Source organism: Mesocricetus auratus, unplaced genomic scaffold (genome assembly GCF_017639785.1).
Source record: "Mesocricetus auratus isolate SY011 unplaced genomic scaffold, BCM_Maur_2.0 Super-Scaffold_6730, whole genome shotgun sequence".
Lineage (NCBI taxonomy): Eukaryota > Metazoa > Chordata > Mammalia > Rodentia > Cricetidae > Mesocricetus > Mesocricetus auratus.
This window is the reverse complement of record NW_024429184.1, coordinates 23246742-23258161: the sequence shown is the minus strand read 5'-3', so window position 1 is coordinate 23258161 and position 11420 is coordinate 23246742. Positions and strand designations below refer to the sequence as shown.

Here is an 11420-nt window from a genome sequence, read left to right as displayed (position 1 = left end):
GAGAGTGCCAATATTAGGAGGTGCAGCCTTGTTGGAGGAAGTGAGTCACTGTGGAGGGGGCAGGTTTTGAGGTCTTATATGTTCAAGCAATGCCAAATGTGACACACAGTTGTTTCTGCTGCCTGTGGATAAATTTGTAGAACTCTTAGCTCCTTCTCTAGCACCATGTCTGCCTGCATGATGCCATGCCCTATCATGACAATAATGGAGTAAACTTCTGTAACTGTAGGTTAATACTGATTAAATGTTTTCCTTTATAAGAGTTGCTGTAGTAATGGTGTCTCTTCACAGCAATAGAAACCCTAAGACTGTGGAGTGCTGTTTTTTAAAGCATGTCTTTATTATTCTCTGTGTTTTCTTTGTCCATAATTTTGTTAATTTGGATCTTTGCCCTCTGAGTTTTAGTTAATTTGGAGAAGGGTTTATCAATCTTACCGATTTTCTCAAAGAATTTAGTTGTTTCAATGATTCTTTGTATTTTTGTTTGTTTTCCTCATTTTATTCCACCTTGTGTTTTCATTAGTAGATTCATTCATGTGCTCTTTACGGTCCTTGAGCATATTCATAATAGCTATTTAAATACTTGTCTTGTGCTTCAGCTATATTGCATTTCTCAGGACCTACTACAGTAAGGTTGCTGGGACCTAGTGAAATAATATCATGTTGGCTGCTATCGATTGCATTCTAACTTGGTGTGTGGGCACCTGGGTTTGGGATGATTGAAGTTGTAGGTGTTGATACCTGATCTTGTCTTTATTAAGTGGGCTTTCTGTTTCTTGGTTTTTGTTGCCTCTCTGGATCTAGTAGAACACACTGGCCATGGTTTGCCTGGTAGGTAGTGGTTCTGAGCCCCTGCCAGGTGTGGCTACTGGGGGTTCTGGGTAGCAAGTGTTTCTAGGTATTGGAAACTGATAGGAAGGAATGAGGATGGTCTGTTGGGGCAATGCTGAGAGGGTCCACAGGAAGGAGGAAAGCTGGGTATGCCAAGATGATATGGGTAGTCTCCTATGAATGGGGGCAGAAAAGGAGAGGCTACAGCAGGTAGTGTGCTACTGCGGGACTGGAATTGGAAAACAGGAAGGAGAATGAAGATGCCTGGAGAATGAAGATGCCTGTCTGATTCCATGGTGCACATGTCCAGCAGATTTCTAGGCAGTGCCTCCTGGTATTGGCAGCTGAGACAAAGGGATGGGGTGTGGGTGGTATACTGGAGGAGAATATTTGCTTGTGTTCTGGGGATGAGGGCAGAGATGTTGCAACAGATGGTCTACTACAAAGTTGGGGGTAACACTGAGGAATAGGAGGTCAGCAGGGAGATGAAGCTCACCTAGCTGATTTTGGACTCTGTTCTTCTCAAGTTTTAAAAATTTGTATTGGCTCTTGCTATTGCAGATGTAGTGTGGGAATCATTTATTTCCAGGGAATTTCTCAAGACTACAGAGAAAGGATGCAAAATAGTCCCTTCACTGTCTTTGTTTATCTTCCCTCCCTCCCTTTATTCTTTCCTCTGTTGGAAATAGGGTAACAAATTCAAAAGATGAGTGGAGGTGAAGCAGTTTGTGTTATATAACTCTGGAGAACAGGACTTAGTAGAGAGAAAAAAGTAAAAAACAAAATGAAAACAAACAAACAAACAAAAACCAGCCTCTGGTGTACTGATTTGGAGCCAGGCAGTGGCATTTAAAATCCTATCATCAAAAGTTTCTGTCTTCTTCTGTAGGCCCGAAGTTGCAGTCTCCCTGAACTCCTCATCTTATTGGTCTAGGACACAAAGTCCCATTCATTGAACAATTTGGAGCTTGAGGTAGCGATCCTCCTTTCCCTGTGCTGGGTCAGTCAACATAGAACTTTCTAAATCTCAGAGTCCCGAGGCAAGCAAATGCTAGGTGTCAACCAAGGGAGGAGCAATGCCTCCTGCTTGTCTGTACTTCTGGTGAACTCTGTAGACCAGGCTGGTCTCAAACTCACAGAGATCTGCCTGCCTATGCCTCCTGAGTGCTGGGATTAAAGACCACCACCTGACCAAGCTTTTCTTTGTGACAGATGGAGACCACTACAGAAAACTACAACCAATCAGTATACAGTTATGGGGCCCAGTACCAATGGATGCATCTACAAAACAACCCAACATCTGAAGCTCATGGAAGTCTGTGGAAGACTGGGCACAAAGATGGTCAGAGCAGGAGGATCAGAGACTGTGCCTCCTCATAACACTAGAAAATATACCCATTGAGTATCTCCCCATGGCTGCCCAGACATGAGCTAAGTGAGGATGACACTAACGGACATGCCAAAGGGACAAGGGCAAGCCCACAAGGCCTCACTCAACCCAACACAAAAACTACAGGCAGCTGAGGAAAGCTGGAATGGGAGAGGCGGTCGTCCCCAGGGAAGAGCACACCAACTGGCTGTCAAATAGTTAGCCCTGAAATATACACACAAGTAACGTTACATGGACTGAGTAGGCTATATTTAGGAATATATATGGGTATTCATACACATACATACATACATATGCATGCCATAGCAACTGGTCAAAAAAGAGGTCATGAATTTGAAGGACAATGAGAAGGAATATACATATGTGAGGGTTTGGAGGGAGGAAAAGAAGGGAGAAATGTTATAACTACAATTTAAAAAAAAAGTGTGAGCTCCCAGCTCCTGCTCAGGTCACCGTTTGCTATGCTTTCACTCCACTATCGAAGACTCTAACTCTCTGGAACTGTGGGCTGTGGCGTCTCCAGAAAGCCCAGTCCACCCAGTTCCAGCCTTTGCATCTGCGGGTTTACCTTCCCTTTCTTAATTGCCTCAGAACCCAGTCAGGTCCTGGAGGCCATGCAAAGACTCATCTGACATCTTTACATATTAGATCACCATCAAACTAACACCAAATTCTATGGGAAGAAAACACATAGAAGGACAATAAGCTTCTGGGAAGCTAAACTATATACTGAATGTCTTATTGGAAAACTGATAGGATAAGGGGGTCTTAGTTAAAATTCAAACGTGTCCACATGTGCCTTCAAACAAATTTGAATTAACGATTTTCCTTTTATTGACCCTTTCCCAGAACACTGCAGGTTGGCGAACTATTTGTTAAATAAATATGGCATGTAAAGAAGACGGACCAGAAGGCAACTATGTAGCTTTTATTCATGACATTTGAATCCGTAGGCTCACACAGAAATTTGATAAATATTCTTTAGATTTATCTAGCTCTTCTAATTGATTTAATTATGTTAGTCTGCTTTCTTACAATAAAATCCTTAGCTGAATCACAAATGGAACAAAAATATAGTTAACATTTTTCAGATGTACTTAAAAAAGTGACAGGAAAACTTTAAAAGCAGAACACTAGAAGCTAGTAAACAGCTCGCTTCATTAGAAATGACTCATTCTCTGTTACACAAATCTTTACATATCATTTTTTTTTACCCACATTTAATACCCACCCAAAGGAAAATAGCTTGTTATAAACGTTTTTCTTGCTAAAGATTTTTAAAACCAGGAAAAAAAATCATTACTTCCAAAATAAACTTTATTTGGCTAATTCTAGACAGGAATCACTAGTTTCTTCAGAGCCAGAATGACAGTATCATCCAAGGAAGACCTTTGCCATTTCTTGAAGGCATGCTGTGTTTCTTTTCCTTAGTGTGTTTGTCATTTAGGCTAAGGGATTATTGGAAATGGTGTGCTTTCACCAGTGGCAATGGACTGGGTAAATAGTGGACTGACATAAGTCAGATTCCTTAATGTTTTCCAGTTAAGGAAAATCTTAACCAAATCTAGTGTGTTCAATGAAGGATGTTAAAAGTAGGAGGAAAAGGAACTTGGAATGGTCCGATATAACCTAATTAGAGTTTTGTATGGCCAACTGAAACAGGTAAGAAAATCCAAAGATTTCTTTTATATCCAGGACTAGCAAAAACCCAGCAGGGTCTGGAGAAGGCACAGATAGTTTATCAGATTCACAGTGTACGGTGTCTATAACCCAGACATAGGGAAAGCTTTGGAGGAGTTTCTAGCCCAACCACAGAAACACTTAGTGGTAGAATGGCAAAACTTCTGAGAGGATGCAACAACTGGGACGATGCTTGGATTTCGGATACCTGATGAATATGCAAATGAAGCTCTCACTAAGCACTTGATGTCACTGCATAGTCTCTGGCCCCTTCCTAAATACTGGGCATGAGACAAGGGCTGGAGCTCAAAGGGACTATCTGGCTGGATGGAAAGTTTCCACGGCTGTGAAGTTTCAGTGGGTCATCGAGAGGTTTCTGTAGAACTTCTATGCCTGAATACCCGCAAAAGGAGGTATTCATCCTAGCTGAGGAAAGAAACAAAACATTCAAGGAAGAGGAGATCAACAGTCTAACAAGCAGAAGAACCTAGATCAGAATTTAATCTGTCCTTTCCAAGATTATTTGAGGAGCGTCCATCCTGCTGCCACCAATGGCTGAAGCCAGAGGCAAGGCAGGCTGTATGAGGTGCTTGTGCGTGGCCGTGGGGACAGGACTGGAAGGACTAATGTTCTGTTTCTTCAGTACAACCAAGTTCAAATTTTACCCCAGAGGGCAGATCATAAATATCTTATTAAGATGGTTGATATTAGCATCTATTAGGATAAAAAATGTATGGCTTGTGATCTCAGAATGTGCCCAGACTTGTGGCTATGTTATTTATCTAAAATCTAAGTCTACTGTGAAAGTTTAATCTAAGCCCCCAGGAAGCAGAGGCAGGAGGATCTCTGTGAGTTCAAGGTCTACAGAGTAAGTTCCAGGATACCCAAGACTATGTAAAGAGACACTGTCTCATAATATATTTGAGCTGAGCTCAACGAGTAAACTATGAGTCTGAATGGGAAGTCACTAAAGAAATGTGTGTGCATGCCCACTATGGAGCATGCGCACTTTGCGTCTGGCTGTAGGATCATACACACATCCATGAGTCAGCGTTCTTATGTATTGTTTGCAAATGAAACATTCCTGCTCCTTTTCATCTTAAGTGGAAAGGTCTGATTCCTTGCACAATCTTACCTTCCACAGCAAAGGGTTTAGTATCAGGCATGGTAGACCTCCAAAAACATTAAGAAATGAAGTATATATTTGGAACTTTGTAGTCTATAAATATTATTGTGTGTGTATTGAATCTTAGAGTTTAGCAATGAATTGTGGAACCTAATTGGCTCGGGCAGATAACCCCTAAGGCCACTGATTAACCTTCAATTAGACATTCACATTTACTAACATGATGCAAGGAGGATATATCATCACTGCGAACATTCTCACTCTCAACATGTTACCCTAAATCTCACAAATAGGAAATTAGCAGAATATAGCCCTCCGGAATGTGGGCATATCCTACGACACACCAGCTTAGGTTCTTCAGTAATGCCAATTATAAAAGACACATACACACACACACACACACACACACAGAGAGAGAGAGAGAGAGAGAGAGAGAGAGAGAGAGAGAGAGAGAGAGAGAGAGAGAGAGAGAGAGGAGAGAGAGAAAGCAACAATCTATTAATGGAAATGAAGGCAATGACAACTAAATAAATACTATGTGTGATTTTTGATTATATCCTAGATTTTTTGAAAAGGAAAATCTACTACCAAGAAGTTTTTGAGACAGAATTTAAATATCCATTTCAGGCTCTTGGAGTTGATGACACTGAAGATGGATAGAATAATGTTCTCATTACTAATAGGAGGGGTATGATAAAGTATCTTGAAACTTTATGATGACTGAAATTTGGTGTTTTTTTTTTTTGATGATTCAGCAATGAGTGCATCTACCGTGAGAAAGAAATGAGGTGATATGCCAACACTTGCTACACTTAAAGGACGTAGGGTGCATGTAATCTTTCAACTGGGAATTTTCCCAGAGTTAGAATACATGTTGCAAAGGAGGGAGAATGAGGCTAGGAGACAGCAAGAGGCCTGTCCCTGTCCCTGTCCCTGGGCTGTAGGATCTTCCATTCACAGTACAGATTATAGAAGATAAGGCCAGGCCAAAGGAACAGCCCATGAGGATCTGCCTTTAGAATTTGCCAAAGTTCTGTAGATATATGAACACCTCATACTTTAAAAAAGAAGAGCAATTGGCTCGATTTCCCTCTGAGAGCTACTTAGTGCAATTGACAATACAGGCCAGGGAAAATCATTCTAGGAAGTTAAAAAAATATTTAGATTTTTAAGCAGGATGGAAATTTCACACATACAAACAATTGATAGAAAATAGCTAGAAATACATGCCAAATGTCTAGAGTCAGCCTTCCCCTTTGGCTAAGATTATTGGAATGCAGCCACACACAGTACCCGTTACCGCATGAGTCCTGCAGTTGTTCAAGGTACAAAGCAGCAGAGACTCCCCAAGGCCACGGCCTGCCATTTCTCACTGCCACCATCCCTCACACCCGTGAAGTGTGTTACTGTGCATCGCATAGGCCAGCAATTCAGGGCTTTGTTTCTCTGAACCCTTAGCCAAATATGCTTCTAGGCCAAATTGCCTATCTTGGCCTCTAAAAGTTGCTTAAGGAGAAAAGAAGAAGTCCCTGTAGATCAGAGTAAGTCAATTATGTAGAGAGGAGTAGTAGTGTTGGGTTTCATAAGACATCATCCACGAGACAGGAAGGAAGGGCTGTTCTGCGTGGTTCCCTCGTGTAGAACGCCACTGAGCCCATACAGCCAGCCTTTTCATCATTAGGCAAAGATGCCATGCTTTCCAGGCTTCTGTGGCAGTCACAAATGGCTTTAACATATTATATATACCAAATAGCATCATATTAGCTTAGTCATCTTTTGTTACTAACTGCAAGAATACATTCATATCTACGTCCCTCCACCAACAGATGCTTTATTAAAATATCATGGGAAGTGTGAGTACTTCTTAGTCAAGCTGTCAGAACCACAGTTTCGTGAATGAATCAGAGAAAGCAACTAAAGCTTCCAAAGGCAGGAGATGGCACGGAATGGTTATTCTGACTGCTGGAAGGAACAAACTGAACGGACAGAAGGAAGACCTTAGTGACAGCAGCACATCCACTGGACAGAAGTTAATTTGTGTCATCATATAACCCAGGATATGGGAGGACAATGGGCGCGAGAGAGACAGAAAGAGAGAGGGGAACGAGAGAGAAGAGGGGAGGGGAGTGAGAAGAGGGGAGGGGAGGAGAGGGGAGGGGAGGGAGGAGAAAGAGGACAGAGCAGAGAATAGAGATGAGAGAGAAGAGATATAATGGAGAGAGGGTGGGGAGGACGTGGAGGGAAAACAGGGAACAGAGGAAGGGAAAATGTGACGAGAGATAATACCAGCTGACTGCAGAAGCTCCGGGGTCAACCTGGAAAGGCTACAGTAAGTCAAGTGTATTGGGTCTCCATGTACCAAATGCCCATGTCTCGTCTTGTCACCGAAATCCCGGTGTTATGTCTGCTTAGCCAGGACTCACTAGCTCTCAACAAAGAGCACTGCACTGATCTGGATCAAGGGTCCCACTGTTCATTCGTAACTTTCTCTCTTCTGGGAAATGGGAAAGTATATCTGGAGGGGGAGAGTTTAGAAATGACAGTGGCTACTAAGAATTCACTCTGACCAGGGCAAACTGGGAATGCGCCAGTTTATTTCTGGTCCCCAGACTTCCCAATGGTTAGCACGCGAATGGCCTGTCTGGGGCACACATCATGCACCCCGTCAGATGGACCCTGGCGAAACTGCCTATGAAGGAAATGGCATGGATGCTGTCAGGAGAACTGCAGGCCCCTCCCAGCATCAAGTCACACACAAGGTTAGGTCACAGGTCCAGAGACAGGGACTGCAGGGACTCGAGGAGACCTGGGATAGGAGGTGACACAGGAAAGTGGTATTACACGGCATTCCCCGAATTTGACTGGTACTGAGAAAAACAAATGACAGAGAAGTTAGTCAAGAAGTCTGGTAAGACCTAAGTGGAAAAGAGCAACGACAAAAGCTCTCAGTCTCAAAACCTGAATTCCAGTAAAGCCTAGGCGTCAGATCCAGGCACAAGCTTGACAGGGGAGGAAGAGTCGGGCCCCTCCCGTACTGTCTTCAGCCGCAGGGGTCAAGGCTGGTCCTTCATGCTGTGGTCTGCCTGGCTCACATACAGGCCCTGGCTAGCAGCACTGAGAGGGTTAAGAGCGCACGAAGTGGGTAGAGACATCTTTCAGAAGTCCTTGTGGGGCTCGGGACTATTTCAGCCAGACAGGGCCAACTTCCTGTCCCATGGGGACTCCTGGGAGAAACAGTGCTGCTTTCTTCCGGGAGATGAGGTGGAGTGCTAGTGACACATGCTGGTTGTCATCTCTTTCTGGAAAGCAAGGAGAGAAGGGCTGTTAGGGGACAGTAAACAGGGCAGTGGTGGACACGCATTGGGGCTTTTACCTGGAAGTGCCAAACCAAAGGGTACAAGTCTGAGCTCTCTCTGTCTCTCTCTCTCTCTCTCTGTCTGTCTCTCTCTCTCCTTTGTCTGGAGGAAGACCAGAACTGGAGCCACCGAGCACTTGGGATGAAGAACAGCTCTCCTCTTTGGACAGAGAGTGCCTCCCGTGCCCTCCCCACACCCCACTGTCTCTCCAGGGAGAGCCAAGAACAACTTGCCAACTGGTATGATAACAGGTTTGGGTTGCTATTTTTAGAATAGAAAACATCTTCCATTTGGCTAAGTTTCAACCGAAGACAGGAAAAATGAAGAATGCATTCATGTACAAGTTAAGAAAAGCAAGGACGAGGACATGAAGAGAAACCAGAGTCTGGCAAGCACATCACATGCCTGGCTCTTATGGGAACTTGTGGCTCCAAATGTGCCGTCCTCTCTCCTCCCCGAGACCCTGCACAGGCTGGAATATTCTGTCCCATCCCATCTCTACCCTCTTCACTTGGATAACAACCGTTTATCTCTCCATTTGAGACATGAGGACATCCACTGGCTGAAAGACCTCAGACCCACCTTTGGAGGTGGCCATGCCTTTCACCAATGCACACCTTGACTGCTCTGTAGGGTGTATTGACTCTGGATGTGTGGTGGTTTCAGTGATAATGGCTCCCACAGGCTTGAATACTGGGTTCCAGTTGCTGGAACTGTTTGGGAAGGATTAAGAGATGGGGACTTGTTGGAGAGGCGCTCCCACTAGACTGACGATCACTAAAATGGCAGAAGAAACGACATTGCATGTCCACACAGGCTTTCCCCTTGGTTTGTACCCCCAATCTTTCTCACAATGCTGGCACAAGGGAGTTCTTTTTTCATCTTTAAGAAGACTGTGGGTTGCCTGCTGACAAACAGTCTTGAGCTAGTCGGCCTTTGGGGAAGACAAGGCTAAGCAATTTTAATTACACGAGTAAGTTCTGAGTTCCACTTGCTGCAGTGCTGACTCTGCAGCCGCATCTCTGCAGTGCTGACCGGGATCATCCCAGACAAGAAAATAGCAAAAATCGGAGTCAACAGAGCTAGTGCGGGTGTGCCTGGTGCTCAGAGTGTGCAGACTGTGTGGGTTAAAGAAGTAACACGCGGCATGGAACCCACACACCTTCACATTGCATCACAGCCAGTAAGCAAATGTGCATGCAGAACTCCTGGTGGTCCTTTACTCTGCTTACTGATTGGACCACATGGTAGGAGATGGGGGGGATGTTCAAGGACCCACAGTCTCCTGGGAAGGAAGCAGTGTGGTGGATCACAAGCTGAATCATGCCACCACAAGCATTTACTTAAAGACACGAAGCATGCTAGAGACAGGTTCAGACATGTTGCAGTCTCTGCCCCCCCCACTATCCACCCACATGAATTCTGAGAGCATCTTCAGTGAAACGTCTGTTTGGGGGGGGCATCTCTAAATCCAAAACAAGACACGACCCTCCCAACCCCTTTTAGCAGGCACATCACCCTTCTTCACCCGTGGAAGAGTCTATCATTGACTTCATTTCTGCCTCCTGGATCATCCCAGGCAAGACCCTATAGGGTCCAGGAGGGCAGGGCTGTGCCCGATGCTTGCTGTTGCATCCCCAGTGCCTGATAATCCAGCCTCAGCATGTTAATCAGGCAATGCACAGGTCCCCATCTTCCTGTCAGATGTTGTGAGGGAGGAGAGCAAGGGAGGTTAAATGTATTAATGTATGCGCAGACTCAATACATGGTAATTCCCTCGTCTACTGTTCCCACCTCAAGTTTCCAGAGGTTCTTGTGAACTGGGCACGGCGGTATGACGACTGGAATCCCAACACTTGGGAGGCTGAGGTATTAGGAATGTGAGTTTGGGGCTAGCCCGGAGTATCAACAAGCAAGGAAATGAAAAACAAAACCAAAGGCTCTTGTATTTTGAGTTAGCATTTGACAGCAGATTGTGCCTTTGAGAGAAAGGTAATTCCAAGGATAAACATGACTGCAGTTTTATAACTGATTATAAATATTGGCAATCGGTCGGTGCTCCAGAAAGCGACCAAGGAGCTTGTGATGGGCGCCCACGAAGTGCTCAGTGTGTGTGTGTGTGTAGATCTCCGCCAGGGAACTGTCGGGTGGCCGTTGTGTGTGTGTGTTGTGTGTGTGTGTGTGTGTGTGTGTGTGTGTAGATCTCCGCCAGGGAACCGCAACTGTCGTTAGACGGAAGAATCCTACTCTTGGAGCCGAGCTGGCTGTTCCGGGTGAGTGGTAGTTTCTAGAAGGCTGCGGTGTCTCCTGCTCATACCCACCGCCGTGCAGGTGCATCCTGCAACCCTGGCTGCAGCCTCGAGAGATGATTGTGCTCTGCGCTGACAAGGCAGCGGACTGAGAAAGAAGGACGACTTACCAAAGACACACGGAAAGTGGCCGGCGTGGGATTCAGCCGGAAGCCTGTGTGACTGTGAGAGCCAAGCTTCCCACTCCGCGTGGGGCTTTGTTTAAAGCCAGGAATACATACGCACTGGAGTGACGACTTGGAAATTAACTGAGCCATACACATATTCATTGTAGATGACAGCAGGTTTTTCTGAATTTTTCACCTGACCCCCCCCCCCCCGGAGCTGCGATCTTGCAGTTTCCTTAGGCCAAATCGGGCTATTGCGCCGCTTCCTGCCCCCTTCCCCCACCTCCCCCAGAGCTGCCCGCAATGCCACGGCTACTTTAGGCCCTGGTGGCTTTTGTGACCTCATTCCCGGACCCTTTCTGTGGATGAGACCCCTCTTCTATAGCTTGGGCTTTCTCTCGCCTTCTCACCTCTACCCGGCTAAGCCCCTGACCACCACTGGGTGTGGTGATGACCCACTGAACGACTTGGTCCTCATTCGGTGCTTCCTGAGTCCTGGGGACGCCCATGGCTACCATTTCCCTTTTCTGTCATCCACGGGGCCATGTCAAAATGCTAGCAGTACTTTTTCCTCAGCTAGACTGATAACAGTTTGAATTAGTAGCAGCCATGGGGGGGGGG

General features: G+C 45.3%; 1 protein-coding gene across 3 annotated transcripts in view; it reads right to left on the bottom strand.

Moving 5' to 3' along the window:
* Window positions 1-3128: 3128 nt before the first annotated feature.
* Mob3b (MOB kinase activator 3B) overlaps window positions 3129-11420 on the bottom strand; it is a 168257-nt gene continuing 159965 nt past the window's right edge. For all 3 annotated transcript variants that reach the window (XM_013121075.3, XM_040740319.1, XM_040740323.1), the window contains exon 4: window positions 3129-8326. In XM_013121075.3, the coding sequence (XP_012976529.1) occupies window positions 8297-8326 (30 nt within the window). In that variant the 3' untranslated portion in view covers window positions 3129-8296. The remainder of the gene's footprint in view (window positions 8327-11420) is intronic.